General features: G+C 44.6%; 1 protein-coding gene across 1 annotated transcript in view; it reads right to left on the minus strand.

Annotated features, from left to right (window-relative positions):
- Positions 1–372: 372 nt before the first annotated feature.
- AFF1 (ALF transcription elongation factor 1) overlaps positions 373–16,714 on the minus strand; it is a 102,766-nt gene continuing 86,424 nt past the window's right edge. The window contains exons 13-21 of the mRNA XM_082051617.1: positions 13,860–14,106; positions 12,747–12,838; positions 11,681–11,744; positions 10,729–10,865; positions 9,464–9,535; positions 8,747–8,840; positions 8,601–8,644; positions 7,038–7,267; positions 373–4,367 (exon numbers count right to left, since the gene is read on the minus strand). Of these exons, the coding sequence (XP_081907743.1) occupies positions 4,246–4,367; positions 7,038–7,267; positions 8,601–8,644; positions 8,747–8,840; positions 9,464–9,535; positions 10,729–10,865; positions 11,681–11,744; positions 12,747–12,838; positions 13,860–14,106 (1,102 nt within the window). The 3' untranslated portion in view covers positions 373–4,245. The remainder of the gene's footprint in view (positions 4,368–7,037; positions 7,268–8,600; positions 8,645–8,746; positions 8,841–9,463; positions 9,536–10,728; positions 10,866–11,680; positions 11,745–12,746; positions 12,839–13,859; positions 14,107–16,714) is intronic.

Consider the following 16,714-nt stretch of genomic DNA (forward strand, 5'->3'; position numbering starts at 1 on the left):
TTGGAGACCAGCACAGGGCCGAGAAACTGCAATCAACTTTAACACAGCTGTTTTGCCAAAAATAACATTTGTCTTTAAAAAGGGTGAGCCAAGCCAAAGAGAGAAAGCAAGCTAATCTATAATGTATTAATGTAACAGATCTCAAAATAAATTAAACACAGTTGCAAAATTAGGTTGGGTCAATAAAGGCTCAATAAATAAACAAGCAACAACATAAAAACATTACTGGAAAACAACCCCAAAATATTTTTGGCCTGGGGGGGCCAGGGCTCTGGGCAGAGCCGCCCCTTCCCCTTCTCCCTCCTGGCTTTTGGGTGACCTCCTCCCTTCGCACCCCTTGCCCTCCGCTCCCCACCTCCAAACCTAACCCACTTTGGGAAATGCACCTTTTGCGGTCTGAGCGGGAAGTAAATGGTGGGACAGGAGACACGAACGTCCCGGGAAAAGCAGCTTCCCCCCCAGCCAGCAGCCAGGACAGCTCATGTCCACCTGCCCCTTGCACCCCGCCAAAACCACAACAAAATTCACAGATGCTTAATCCACGTCTGCACGGCCCAGCCACACGCTATCTTCCTATGTTTGTCCTTCTTATCCTCCCGCCTGGGGCTGACCTGGCTTGGTGAGACTTGAAACATGAACTCATGTCAGTGTCCATGAACCAGACCCCAGCTGAGCCCTCTCTGGGCACTGAGCCCCATGGCACACATGGGGTTGTCCTGCCAGAAACCATTTCGGGAGGACAAGAGGCAGATGTCGTGACCCTCTGAGTACCAAAATTCGCACCCATTCTTGTTCCTAAAGGAAAGGGCGAGGGGCAACAAACGGGAGCAATTGAAACAGACTGTTTCTACAGAAATTCATATTTAAACCTCTTTCAGAAAAGAAACAGTGAGACCATTCAGAGAGGAAAGGCAAATTTCTCTACAAGCCAAGAAGACAAGGACTCTTGCAACAACTCATAATGAATTGGTTACTTCATTTATCGTTTATTTCCCCATATGAATGAATCACCCATCTCGGAAGCTCCATCACACACAGGGAAGAAAAAGTTATTTACAAGAGGGACATACACCCCCAAAATAAGTTTAAGATGTACAGATTTATAATGGGAACCAAGAGGGAGGGGAGAGGACAAAACCAAAAACAAGGACATTGCAGTCAGACTTTGACTTTCAGTTACAGAAGAGATCTCTATCGCCATGTAAGTGGGGTTTTCAACTATTAAATAAATGGCATCTTAAAAATAGAACATTTGACAATTTCAATACATGTATTATTTCTTCTAAATAAATATTGCATGGAAATGATGCTACTTTGCCACCATAGCTGCCTCCTCTCCTGGGACTTAACCATCCTCTCAGTTTTTCCTTGGATTCATGGTTTTGTTTCCTAATGGCAAATGCTGTTTCCTCCACTGCTACATTTTGGTTTGGTTTGTCTATTTTTGTTTGGTTTTTATTTTAAAGGCCTGAACAGGCCCAAGTGAAAACAATGAGCATCTTTCCTAACCCTCTGCAGGCCTCTCACCTGGTTCAAGGCTGAAATATGATGGCTTTTTTTTTAAAAAAAAAAAAAACAAACAAAAAAAAACCCAACCTGTTATGTAAACAGCTTTCTCCATGACCTGAAACAAAACAGAGCTTCCTGTTGTGTAGTTTGGTACTGATGCTCCCACAGACCACTCCCGGTTTTTGAAATGAGAGCCCCCAAATCACTCCCGACCTGCCTGTGACCTCATTTCCTCCTAAGCTTGGGGGCGTTTTGCCCTTGGCGCGGGAGCAGCCCTTGCTTGACGGCAAAACGCATGCTGCCTTTTCCCAACTGAAAAGCAGCAAATGCCACTAGTCCACTTGCCTTCCTTAGGTGTCTTCTTACCGACTTTGCTCGGCCAACATCCTTGCAGGAGCTTTCCTAGGAACAGGGCAAGAGATTATCACTACCTGGGCAGCAAAGTGCTGGCGAGGGCAGGAGCCGGTGCACCCACGGGCTGGCAGCATGGAGGGAGGTGTGCACATGCGAAATGCAAGTACTGGGGATACTCGTGTCCCTGCTTCACCTCGCACTCACCCCTAATGCTCTGCTACGGTTCTCAGACACCCTCATGGGTTTTCAGGTTCAAGAAAAGCTTTCTTCCTTCTTCCTCCTCCTTGGCTTGTGATCCTAAAACTAAACTTTGTTTGAAGACAAAGCCAGAAGAAGGCACTGACCCACCAGTCTGGAATCGAGGCCGGCTGGCCATCCTCACACTTCCTGAGAACAAAACAGCCAACGCTCTGCCCCTGCCTTACGGTGAGCAGTCGCTCCTCCAGCAAGGAGGAGTCCAAGTGAAGTTCGATAGGTAAAACGGGGAGCGGGGGGACACATGGACCTTCCTTCCACTGGTTAGGGCAGCTTATCCCTGAAATGCACTAAGGCTTTCAATAAAGTGAACATAAAAGGACAGTCCCTTGAAGGTGTGGGGAAGACCCAGTGGGGATCCCGGCCACCCTTCACTGCCAGGGGAGGTGAGGGGGGAGCTCCCATGTGCTGGGGGCTGGGGCAGAGCCACAGGCTCCTCCCAGGCACAGGAGGCCTCCAGGCTTTCCCATGGCAGGCGCCATTTCTACAGAAACTATGTTTGGAAATGCAGACCTTTTTGCTGATGTTTGTCAATTTTTGTGAGCCTCAAAACCACAAGCGTGTGTCCTACAAAGGGGGTACTGCTGCATGCACGCAGACCTGTTCCTCCATCCTGAAACTATGTGGAAAAGGGAGCTAATCCACAGGAGATGTGTTCTTTGCTGTAAGCACAATTATTTTGGGATACTATCCTCCCCTTCACCACTCCCACAGGTCTGTCAGAGATCGGGTGAGGGATGCAAGAGGGGACCAGAGGGCTAAGGCACACTATGAGATAGGAGGATGGCAGGACACTGCTGTCACACAACAGGATATCTTTGGGTAGAGAAGGGTGTCATCTGACTGATTGCTGTGGATGCTGCCTTCACTGTTACTGTCAGCTGCAAAATTGCAAAAATGCAGCTCCTGGAAAGGAAAAAAAATGCTTGCCAACAGCTAATTATTCCCTTTCGTGTTCCCTTGACAGATTTCTAAGTACTTGGGCCCATCCTGTAGTTTGGTTAAGAAAAAGCACATGAGTTATCTCCCACACAAAGGATGCCCTACTTTGGTACCAAATCCCGCTCTTAGATATTCACCGAGACCAGCAGTGGCTACAGGCAAATATCCAAACACAAGATTTGTCTTATGTTCCACATTCAGCCACTTAGTTCCTCCTGAAACAGAAGTGACTCCTCCCCCTGCAAGCTTTCAGACTCAAAATAACGTCCAAGCAATCACAGTGACCCAGGACAGTCGGTCCACCCCCACCCACTGTAACAATAAAAAGCAAGTGGGCAAGGTGTCCTCAGTGCGAGTGATGTCCCTCCAACACAGAAGAGAGGAAGAGCTGTTTCCAACCACACCTAGTCGCTTTTGCTACCCCAACTGTGTTCGGCTGATGAGGCTTAAACAGAGCAAGACCCTAAAGTAACATAGTTTGAGTGCTAAGGGCACGTGCGAGTGCGTGACGAGAAGGACCAAAGCAACGATGACTTAAGAAGTGAACTTGCAGCACTGAAGGCAGTGGCTTCACCCGATTCTCAGGGCAGCAGCTAGCTGGCAAACGCAAGATGGTGCAGCTGGAAAGCAGGCAGGGCAGGCCACTAAGCTTTTTTTTACTGTAACGTAATGCTGTGAGGGGCCGAGGAGGTTGCTACTTGCCATCTGAGGAACAAAGACCCAACACCAAAGACTGCATCCATGCTTGCAAAAAACACTCCTCTGACACGTCTTCTGGGCACACAACTGTTGTGGACTGTGGGATGTTGCATAATAACCTCTGGAGGCAGATTTCCTACTTGTCGGCACTTCTTCATGAGTGATTATTGTCCTGCTGGTTATTTGTAATAGAAATGTTTATAGACCATCAATACATTGAGCCATTGAGACAGTTCATTGCACTTCATCATTTTAAAGGAAGGTGCCATCAACGTTGAGGCTTTCCTCCATCTCTTCTTTATTCAAGGCAGCAAAGCGCTGCCCTAAAAATACAGTTCAAAGTTTTTCCAGTGTAACCAGATCCCTTCCACTTTGATTTATATTCCCTTGCAGGTGCTTTGTATCCAATGATTCAACAAGTCAGACTGTTTCTGAGGCTTCCAAAGTGCAAAAGAGTTCAAGGTACTTAACCACCTTGAGCACCAGTTAAGGCGTATTTGTTTCCAGTCTCAGCCACTGTAAACCCTGTCTAACATAGTGTACCAGTTCAGTCATGCTACTGTTCAGTGCCAGAGTGCACGTCGCTGTGCTGAGTTCGGCAAAAAACTCTGGAAAAAAGGGGAGGGAGAGAGAAAACATTTGGTTGGTTTCACACAACAGGTACATCTGACAGGCGAGGGGACAGTGAGAAGTAACAACAGCAGCACACTGTCAGCAAGTCCCATTAAACACATCATTAATGCAGAGAGTTCAGCAATATTAGAAGGCTGGGAAGCATAACAAGGACACAAGGCAGAGCATGCGCGAGGAAAACGTGCTCACGCATGTGTGCTCACACCAAACTGCCTCCCCAAGTGCTGGCTTTGATAGGACATCAGCACTCAGTGGCAGGTGGGCAAACATTCAGGTGTTCACACTCCAGCAGTCCCTGCTGTGTGTTTTATAGACTGGTTTGGGTTGGAAGGGACTTTCAAAGCTCATCTAGTCCAACCCCTGCCATGACCAGGGACATCTTCACCTGGATCAGGTTACTCAGAGCCCCGTCCAGCCTGGCCTGGGATGTCTCCAGGGATGGGGCATCCACCACCTCTCTGGGCAACCTGGGCCAGTGTTTCACCACCCTCAGTGTAAAAAATTTCTTCCTCATGTCTAGCCTGAGATGGCTCTTGCCAAACATCTGACCTGCCCGGAGGTGCCGGCAGGCTGCATGCCCTGCTCTGTGCTGGCAATTGGCTGTGCAGGTGATGGTGAATTACAGGAAATTGTCGCACCCGTTCCTTTCCAGTCACCTTTCCAAAACATTCCTGCATGACCTGTGTTCCAGCAGCATGGGCTTGTCCCAATCCCTCTAGCCTTGACTGTGTTGCCAGGTGCCTTTGTCAGAATCTGGCCACTCTTGGCTCTCCTTTTTTACACAAAAAGGTTGAAACTGGAGGCTGAAAATTTCTGCTTGGCTGTGCAAGGAACACTACAGAAGCAGAGCACATGTTTTCATTCTTATACTTTATATTCTCCTAATTTTCCTGCTTTTTTTTACAAAATGGATATCCATTCCCTCAATGGGGAATGGAAGAGCTGTAAGCAGGAGTCCACACCCCATGCCTGAACAAACAGAAGATCATGTGATCTGTGACCACAGCACAATGTGATAGGAGAGTGACTTCACATACACACGTGCAACCTCAGCTTGTCCTTGCTGTGGGAGATCAGAGGCCAGAAGACAACCTGTTTGAGTCCCATGATCCACAGCACTGCTCTGAACTACGGTGAGGAGCTGGGTCCTGTGCTGGGAGCACCTGGTTGGGGACTCACCAAAACCACTTCAGCTCTGCACAAGTGACTTGGACATTAATGACAACTGCCTGCTTTCCACTAACTTACGACTTCCCTGTTTAATAGAACATGATAGCTGAAGGCCTCTGCTCTTTCCTCTTCTTCTTATGCTCTATGAATTGCATAAAAGAGTCAAGGATGCGGCTTTCTTTTTTTTTTTTTTTTTTTAAGTTTCATGTACTTACTCTCTGTACCACTTGGCATCTGTATATTACACTGAATATCAACAAGTTCCAGTTTTTAATCTCTTTCAGTGACAACACCTGCGAAGCCTACACATGCGGTTCTCCTGCACAGATCCACTCCCTTGGGAGTATTTACTATCCCAGTCATCATTCCCCTACATTAAAATGGCAATGCAGAGTAAGTTTCAAATTTAGTCTGGATTGATGCAAGATTGCGCTCAGGCTGCCCTCCCACAGATTTTCCTCTGTGACTCATTCCTCTGGCTCACCAGCAGCATCCGCCGCTCCTTCTGTGCGATGGTCTTTTATCAGCCTTTTGAGGATATAATCCAAAATACTGCACATGAATTGCTGCTGTGAGCACAGATTTGCTCTGAGGGCAGCCAGCAACTGGAGTTACTTTGTTCAAAGGTAATTTGCAAAGACTTCAATTTTAGCAACTGCCTGATTAGCGTGAGTGTTTTTACAGCCTTCCAACAACTCAGCCAGGCACATCGTGCTTATTTTCTTTTGCAAGTTTGGCAGCAGATTGTGGCAATATATCCCTTCGCCACAGCAAAATTTGTGTTTTATGAAAAATGACACTGCAAATGCCACATGGGATGACAGGTTACAGACTGAACTGCACCCACTCTAGGGCTTTTGCCTTTTCACCACTGCTTGTACCACAGGAAAATACAACATTTTTAACAACTAAACTGTAAAATAAAAGAAGTAGCAGCTATTTTATGCAATGTTACTGGCAAATGCTCGTTACATGCTCAGCAAGGACTAAAAGTGCTGCTCAGCTTCTCAGTTATGGAGAGAATCCAGCTTCACTGTTTTCAAGACAAAACACCTGGGAGTTTGACAAGCAAGCTAGAACACAAGGCTACAGGCCACAAAGCTGTGTGTGAAAAAAATGAACCAACTCAGAAAAGCTAAGTGTCCCAAAGGGAAATACAGACAGCGAAAAGCCCCTTACACTTCTTGTGTTACCATGAAGTGAACTGGCTGGTTTCCTGCACTTGATACCCTCATCCCTTAGCTCTTAGACATTTGAGGATGCCAAGACAACCTTTTAATCGGAACACTCACCAATATATCACCATCAGGTATCTCTGCCAATAACCTGTCTGTATGCCATAGCTGCCTATTCCAACATATTTAATGCCTTGATCTTTAGATAGGGTGTTTGCTACAGAGAACATTAGCATTTAAGCAGGTACACATACACATAACCACAACACAAGACAGAGAAGATGGAGGGCAAAAACTTACCCTTATTCTTCCTGGCCAGTGCATCAGCTTGTTCCCAAATATCATACGCATAGAGGATATAGGAAGTGATGTTGACATAGGAAGAGGTGATGCTTGGGATAGTATAGGGGATGGTGAGTGAAGAGCCAATGCCGTTGCCACTGCAGTTGCTAGTGTTCGATCCTGGCTGAGAACTCGCAGAACTGGCAGGAGATGGCATTGGAGAAAGAGGAGAAGGCATGCCTGTGCTTCTGCAGGAGAAAGAAACGCCACTGTGAACATTTATTTACCTTCAGAGTCTTGCCACAAGACTATCTTATGCCAGGAGCTATGTGGCATCATGCAGGCCTGCAATATGGAGTGATGAAAACTGCCATGCGTTCAGGTATGTAACATGTAATTGTCCATCCAGTGCAAGATCAAAGTCTTTGAAGCTCTTTACAACTCTAAGGACTCCTCATGATAAAAGAAAGCGTGGGACCAGACAGCAAAAAGGGCCACACATTTACCTTCCAAAAATCTACACCTACTTGTGGAAACCTTCACTGGATTATCTAAGCGTTTTTTCCTAATGAATTTCACTCCATGTGCGCTGAAGTTCCCCCGCTATGGAGGCTGGAGCTTTCTGACAGCTAGTCAAAGTAGCCCAGGTCTGCCTACATACACTTATTTATAGAACTAGGGAAGCTAAATGCAGTCAGCTGCCCACCCTCCAGACACAGGCTGGCTTCATCACATCACTTCACCTAATTTTAGTTGCTGGTATGACAGGGCTTCCACCACTGCTCTTAGGAGAACATTTCCTTCTCAATAAACTGCTGTGCAAAGTGGCAGAAAAATAACTGGAATTTCAGCATGACTATCAAAGACCAAACAAGCCTCTCTCAACTGCAGAACTTAAAAGGGACAGACGTGGAGCTGGGTAGCTATGTGCCAAATGGGCTTACCACAGCACACAAATAAACTTTCTTACTTATTGTCCTTAAAACACAGACCCAGTCTTCTGGCATTGGGTCAAACACCATTAGGTGACAGTGTACCTTTGACTTTTGCTGCCATGTACACAGCAACACTGCTGCAAATACACAGAAAGCACAAAATGTTCAGTAACTCACAAATTAGAAAATCGGTTTCTTAATTGGTGAGTGAACTAAAGAAAAAACCACTGAGTGTCACCTCAAAATTATGCTACCACAGGGTGAAGGCTTAATCCTACTAGAGAGTAGCCAGGGAGATGGGGATGGTATCTCATTAAGTCTCAAGGGATCTCTAACAGAACAAAGATGACAACAACAGGGGCTCTGAAACAGCACAGTAAAAATGCCTCCCTTGTCCCTCTGATCTCCTCCTCTGGTGGAGAACTGCTCTGCTTGATATGTGGTAACTTGTGATGTCGTAACAAAAAACCTCCATTTCCAACAAAAAAAGACAGGAAAGAGAGCAGAAACATACTCATGCCCCTAACAATATGATTTCAGGTGGCAAGAAAGAGCGAGCGGTGAGGTGCTCTCAAATGCAGCATGCAACTCAAATACTCCAGCTACTGTTTTCACACAGTACAACATACATGTTTTTAAATCTTACCTTGCAACGCACGGAGAAGGTGCTTGTGTTACTCTGGAAGAACTCTGCAGCAAGGAACAGAGCTCTCATTAGGTTTGGGCTATTCAGTCAACATTAGTAAGTAGTGCAGCCATCCAGGTGGCAGCTTAGTATTACGCATGCCCTACCTTGAAGTGGTCATTCAGGATCCTGGAATACTTTATTGCAGTGTCCTTTTTGTAACGGAACATGGCCATGTGCAGAATGGACTGGCAGCGCATGCTGTGAACAGAAACACAACCAAGCATCAGTGTTCACGCTCACATCGGCACTGCTGCAAAGTCAAGAAAGCTCAGAACTTTTACTCCTGCTCATCTTAAAAAAAAAAAAAAAAAAAAAGACTCTGAAAAATCACAACGAAAAAAAACCAACCAACCAACAACAAAAAAACCCCAAAACAAATCTGAGGAAGGGCCATGTCTGGTCTTCTGTATAAAGCAGGTGCCCAGCCTCTTCTAGGTGCCACGGGCTGAGTAAGCCCTTGGCCAGAAGTGCCTCAGCTATGTTCAGCTACGGCTTCAGTTACGCGCCTCAAACACGGGCAGCCAAATTGCATTATTTCACCTTAGGTGAAAGCCCTTACATGATCTTAAGTTACCAGCAGATCAAATTTTAGAGCCTGCGCTTTCCACATGTTGCCACTTGTGACATTCCAGCTCACTTTTGAGAGCTGTCCCAGTTCATTCTGGTTTTTATATTGTTGTTGTTTTTTGTTTTGTTTTGTTTTTCCCTTGCAGAATTCTGATTCCCATTTAACTCATTCTTTCACCCCTGAAAGTAACAGGCCTTTTGCTCTATCCAGCCTAAAAACAGAATACGAAGGCACAGAAAAAACAGTTACGCACCATAACACAGCAAAGATTTTTTCATGTGAAGATGCTGAGGCGTCTGTGAAGGATATCAACGTCATGATGAATCTAAGGAAATAAAACAAACAGAAGCTCATCAGCCATCAGTGCTCTGAAGTCCCACTGTGTATGAAAAACCAGTGCGTGCTGCTATCTTAAACACCAGTCCCAAAGAAAGGAAGCCTCCCTTGAGTTCTTAGTCCTGGCACCAAGTGCTTGGGCATGATCTTGAGCAGAGGACTGTGTCTCAAAACGCACTGTTTTTCAAGCAGCAGGAACAGATGTGCCCCTTAGGCGACTCTCCTCTTACAATGATCTACAAAGTAGATGCGCCTCTGCCATGGGCCAGTCACAAGCCTGGGGCCAAGAAGATGTGCCCCTGCTACTGAAGGTGAAATATTAATTCAAGTGTTTCTGGACAAGACAGACGTTTTAGTGGAAACCTTTCTTTTTGCAAAAAAACAAATGAGCATATCTCCCTTTGAAAACAGAGCAACAACAGCATCTTGGAAATATGGCCCATCAAGACCAGAAAGCAAATAATGTAATTTTAAAAAGTTTGTCTACCAGAAAAAGTGACTGACAGCTCTAAGGCAGGAAGTCAAGACAGCTCTCGAAAAACACTCACATAACCCATAACTTCAATATGACTGAAGTGATACCTGTCTTTCTTCTATCCAATACCTGGTTCCTTGGGTTAGACTGACTGTGTATGTCATGCTGCTATCTACATACACCTGCTATGGCTGTGAAACTAAACAGGGAAGTTTGCTAAAAGAAATCCAAATAAAGTGTGCTGACAGAAAAACACATGGGAGAAATCAATAAAATTTGCCTGCAATCAAGCTGGAAGACCTCTGGGGCACAAACTGTTCTTCCACACAATGTACTGTTGCTTTGCCTTTTTTAACTGACATGCTACTGAGGCTCACATGCAAAAGCAACTTCAGATCTGGACAGAGTAAAAACTCCTTCAGCCCTCGACTGTCATAACCAGTGTCCTCTGATGTAGCTCAGCTGCAAGACTCATACACTGAGAAGAACGTGGTGCTGCCTTCTTCTGACGAGCGATGTTGAAACATTTCAAAAAATTTGTCTCTGGTGCCTCAGGACTGTCTGTCTGTCTGTCTCGTGCTCGTACAGCAACCTGAACTCTGCTCTGTGGTGGGAATTCAGAGCTGCCGCAGTTGCAAACAAGCAATACAAGTAACCCTCCCCCTCCAAACGCACTGCATAACCATCACGCTTCAAAAACCACTTACTTGATGAGATCTATGGTGTCGCTGAATATGCTGTAACCTGATTTTGGTGCTGGTCCATCCGATTCCATGGCAATTCCATATTCAATGAAGAAAAGAGCAGCTTCTAGGTACTGAAAGGCCTTTCCAGTCTTGTCGGTCTATTGGGAAGAAAATTCTCATTTTTAGACTAAGAAAAAAACCTGTTTCTCTCAAGTTTACCTGAATTCCTTTTTTCTGCCTAGGCAGGCAGGATTTCAAGAAAGAAAAAGACACAAGTCAGGCCTCTGGGTGGTAATTAAAGGCTTCTCAGCAGAAGCCCTAATGTGGTCCCAGTCATCAGCTTTTTGTGCTCTGGTTATTTGCCTCTCTTCCTCCTGCTCAATGTTTTCCTCTGGCAATTTATTATCTTCACACTTTTCAGATATTATTGTCTGGTCTTGGAGGTCTGCCTTGTGAGAGGCAGATGAGGCTTTCCCACTACAGTATTCCCTCACTTCATTTGCACAGAAAAATGGCAAATAGCAAATGTACATTACCTGACTGAGCCATAATTAGCACAAAAAGTTCAGTCATGCACGCTGTTAAACCGTGCACAGCAGAGAAAGCCAGTCACATCTGCAAAGGGCACTCCAAGTCTTGTTCACCAGCAACACAATTACCATCAGGATCCTGACATTTCAGAGTAAACTATCTTAAAACTAACTCTTCCATCTGTCTTCTGAGGACTTTGTGATAGGTCTGGCAAAGCAAACAGGCCTGTTAACCTCAGACAACATCACTTCTGATTCCTGTTCTCTAGGTGTGCTTATAACAAAGGGAAACGTCTGAAAATTTGGCAGTTACAAACATATGACTCGAACATACTCCCTTAGGTGGAAGTAATGCTAGCCAGAGAATCTTATCCACAAGCACAAAGGTAACAGGTCTGAACGCAAGAGCTGGTTAACATTTCTAGCACAGGGCCAAGACTCACCATGGCATCAGCTTTGTGCTTCAGCCTCTTGGCCTCTTCTATGTAGTATTCCATTGGATGCTGTCTGAATTGGGGACAGAGAAAAGAAAAACAGAAAATAGAGAAAAAAAAGAGTATAACAATTACCAATTTTACCTTCATATCTAAAGGATGACACCAAACACCCTGTTTTGGTAAGCCTGTTACAGCCTTATCAAACACACACTACAATTATGATGGTCAATGAACGCTGTTTGCATGTTCAGAAACAGACAGCGTCTGAATGCACAAACAAAACTAATTAATTTCTTAAAAAATGTTGGAATAACACTGAAAAGTGGCATTTTGGAATAAAAAAACCACTGGTGGTCAGGCTACTATGAGGGCAAGTTTACTTCTTTGCTCCCACTGAAAGATAGTAGTTAATGTGATCTCCTATCATTCTTCAAGTACAATACCACAAATATATTTTGATTGAAACACACAGTAAAACTTGCAGTGCTGCACACTCATCTCAGGCCAGAAGAGCTTGCACTCAAGTTATCTGCTTACAAGAGATATGGTCACCAAGGCTTCTACAGGCCTTGGTATCAATCAACACATAAATGATTGACCACACGAATTTCTGTGCACTGTGACAATCTATTCACCATGCAAAGGGCACACAGCCACCTGTGTAACTAACAAAATGAGGAAAAAAAAGGGTCATGCCCTCTCAGAAAAGTCATCCACCTGCCCAGCACCTTGTCACAGAGGAGTCTGCCGCTTGTCAAGGATCAGACAAATCAAACTCCATCACCTGCAGCCAGGCACAGAGAGACATCTCCTCTCCTAGTTAAAAAGCACCAAATTTCTAGAGTAGCTTCCTTCAAACAAGGGACTGTTGAAATGAGACCCTTGCTTTATGGTGGGTGTGGTAAGCCCCAGACACAAGGCAGCGGCACAGGGCAGGTTCCAGACATCTCTCCATCCCACTTTCTTCCCAGAAGAAGAGCACATTACGGAGCAGAAGCCAGGATGGCTGCAGGGCCAGCCTTGCCCGGTGTCTTCAGAAAGTACAGATGAGGAGCACAAAAACAAAACTTACTTTTCTAACTTGAGTTGAGGTCTCCTTGGCTTGGAGGTACCATTTGGCAATGAAGGCACAGAAAAAAGACTTGTGACATCCCCTGCAGATCCCTGAAAAAAAACACAGAGCAGAAATAAAGCTGAGTAGAGAGATCCATGTAAACCAATTCAAAAGCCTGGCTTTCCTAAATTTCAAGAGAAAATATTTATTTGTCCCAGGCATTGTCTATTCTCCAGGCTTTCCCCCTTTCCCGGCACACCCTCCAATAATGGAAAGGAAAACTTTGCTTCTTACCTGACTGTTACTAAGGCTTAACACGATTCCAACTTCTCCCAAGCATGGAAAAATTAAGTAGGTTTCCTTGCACAATGACTATGACAGCAGTAAGGCTGCCAGGAGCACATTTTTCACGGTCACTAGCCAAAGCAGGAACAGGTAATATCCATTCACACTTATTCCCACCTTAACCACACAGTAATTGCTGATTCTGCATTACTAAGTACATTATCAGGAAAAAGCAGTCAGAAGCCAGCTACAACAGCACGCACAGCCTGGCTTAAACAGACAAACACATGACAATATCATGGACCACACACACAGAACCACTAGTGAACAGTAATATAATTTAATTTTATAACCCAATAATTCAAAGATCCAGCTGCAAGGATCATAAATAATAATTTTGTAAGCAAGCTATAAAACCCTACACCCAGGTTGCAGTCAAAACCACAGGTTGCTTGTTTCTTATTTTTAAGCAAGCCACTCTTCCTTTTTGTAAATGTACTGATTTTTATAGTAATATTATAATTGCAGTTGCCTACAGTCAGAAACAGTTCCTGCCCTAAATATGATTCTCTTCTCTTTCATTTTCACATGGTCACCCTTTCTCACTGTTTCACTGCTAAGATGAAAACAGATGATAAAAAGTCAGGAGAGATGTTACAGCACAGGCTTCTGGGCTGGCAACACACCATCACAGCTGCTAAAGGGGCAAAAATACTTCAAAGAGCTTTTTCTGGTGACTGGCTTACCTTCCTTCCTTCTTAATATCCTCAGGGCATGTTTCTAAACAGAATCACACAGCACTCACAGGTTGCAGGAAACACCCCACCAGTTACAAGGGGTACCTACTTTGATGCCCTTCGACAGTTCAGCATGATTTCTCTCCACTTTCTTGTGCTTGGAGAACAAAGGATCCTTGTGGTTGCTCTTGTTCCTGGCAGTGTTATCCATGGTAGGCAGCTCATCACTCTCACTTCGGGGTCTCTTTTGGGCCGTCTTGGTTGACTTTGGTGCAGGATGTGCAGGAGACATGGGTGGCAGTGGCGGGGGTAGGAGGAGATCTTTCTTCTGGGTCTCAAATGAAGCTTTCAGTGCTCTGGAGAGAGGAAGCAAATTCAGCAACTGGAATTAATATAGTGTATAGACAATGTAGGGATTTTTTTAAAACTTTGTTACATCACGTACCAATTCTGTTTAAACTTCTCTGGAAATGCAAGATGACTTGCTAACACAAAGAATCCAACAAAACGAAAATGAAACTTCAGGAACTTCATTGTGCATTAAATACTACATCTTTAGCTGCCAACAACATATAAGTCGCTTTTCAAGTAGGAATAAGCCTCAGGACTTGCTCTTGGAGTAAAGATTTGCAACCAGAATATCAGTATATTGCAAAAAAGACACCCCTCCAACACACCCCTTTTGCACTGAAAGAGGGAGAGAGGTAATTACAGCGGCTAAAACCCCCAAGACAAATCACCCAACAAGGCAAATGAACTGCAGCACTGTCTGTCTCTCCCCATTACGGTAGAAGATATCTCCTGTGGTCAGAGATACTCACCCTGACACTTGATCCTGTACATGCTTTGACAGAATTAAACTGAGTTGTTCCTTTAAGACTTGCCAGCTCAACTAAACAACACTTATAAAGCTCAGAGGATTCAAGGGAGAGAGACTTTAAAAGGCTCTTCTTTTAAATGGCAGAACAGAGCACATTCAATAACACAGTGGCATATCAGATTTCTAATCATCTGGGGTTAGGATTACCAGGAAACTCCAGTAAGTAGCACCAAATAGCTCTAAAGTTTGTTTCACTACTGCTCATTCACAAAAATTTTTATTCAGGTTCTCAAAGTTTCCAAGAAAACGGAGGGACTGCGACTTGGGGACTGCACCATCAGAAGAGGAGGAAATTAGGTTTAACCCCGTGAGAGAACTGAAGAGTGATGCTGCACACCTTGCTTCGTTCTGCTGTGCAGGGAACAGTCCTGTCCTCTCCCCTTTTCCAGTGGGCCACAACCTGCTTTTCCCATGGTACAGTCCCTACACACACTCCCCAGCTTTGCTATATCGATACAGCTGACACTCCAGAGAGGACTATTTCACAGGGAGCACAGCAGCATCCCCCGACCTGATGCAGAGCCCTCTGCCCCCAAAAATGAATCCTATTCTTCCCACTCCAAAAGGCAGAACGTGGCTAAAAGGGGTGCTCATTCTCACAAAGAAGAAAAAAAAAAAAAAAAAAAAAAAGGAATGAACCCCAGAATGTAAACCTTTTCCTTACTACCACAGCTGAACCACCCCTTCACCCAACTCCATGTTAGCCTCAGCATCTCAGTGCTTTAGGAGTACGTCAGTGCTTTCTCTGCAGAAAAGCAGTTTAGTTGGTTTGTGAGGACACAAACTTCAACGTTGCATAACAAACCCAAGTCAAATTCAAGCCCCAAGCAAGCAGGGATTCAATGCAGTAGCCCATATCTGAAGCACCAGCCACCTCTCCCGGGAACACTGCCCATTCAAAGACATGCTCTTGGAAGCATAAACCCAGACAAAATGCTGGCAGTACGCTAATGCACAAATTATGGGGTATATTTCAGCAGATCTACCAGAAGCACTGTAATTGCTATGCTGGAATAAATGAGAAATTACTGGCCATAAAGGCCACCTGAAATTCCAGACAGAGATAATGGTGGTGTGTCCATCAGGTCATATTCAAAAAAAGACACAAAGATGACGAGATTATTTTAATGAAGAAGGGAAATGCTACCTACCCACTTATACACATAAATTTGTTTTCTGGACTGGGTCTTGCAAAATTTCAAGACAATACAAATTTGGGTCAGCCACAGTGAAAAACCTATTAGGACTGCAGCATCTTGGTTCGGTTAGACAAAGGGAGAGTTGTGTATCCGTGCTATTCTAGAGTATCCCAGTTCAGATATTCTCAGCGGACTCACACAGCAGCAAGGTGAGAAAAAAATAGAGCTCTGCGATATCCACCACATCTACCTCTGTGTTCTCCACTGGGAGAAGAGAGGTCCCACCTTGCACAGACACCTTGTGCACCAGCAGCCAGCCAGCAAATGCTGTTAAAAGCCTGTAACCCGCGAAAGAAAAAGCAGCTGAGGGAGCAGACAGTACTGGCCCTAACACCTTTTTTTTTTTTTCTTTCAGCAGGACCTTTCCAATTAAGAAAATAGCAACAATCACCAAGTCAAAATTTACACACTATAGTTACTCTTAGTACAATATTCTTTCCCAAGAGGCTGCCAGAACTCTCTTTGCTGTGGAGACAATTGCTCAGCATCTTGCAGTAAATAAAGTGAATTTTCTGTTAGTTTTTCGTCTATAGTCTGGGAATAATCTCTACGTGTCATTGTTCCTATTTGTTTGTTTAATGTGTGGTATGCTCTTGGAAAGGTATTTAAAGTGAATAACTGTGAGAGGTTATGTCATGGGAATCAGATTTCTGGGCCGCACTGTCAGCCATTCCATCTGTTTGCAGCAGCAGTCTGATCAAGCAGCTCTATTTGTCTGCATCTCAGTTCTCCCATGTGCAAAACACGTTCACATCATCTTCTCACAAAGACTAGGAGCTTTACATGCTTGTGAAGTATCATGAATCTGATAAAAAGCTTTCTGCTGCTTCCCATGCTGTGAGAACACAAACTTCCCCAAAACATGTTTGACAGCAGAATCCAGAA

This window comes from Streptopelia decaocto, assembly GCF_964273445.1.
Source record: "Streptopelia decaocto genome assembly, chromosome: 4".
NCBI classification, from domain to species: domain Eukaryota; kingdom Metazoa; phylum Chordata; class Aves; order Columbiformes; family Columbidae; genus Streptopelia; species Streptopelia decaocto.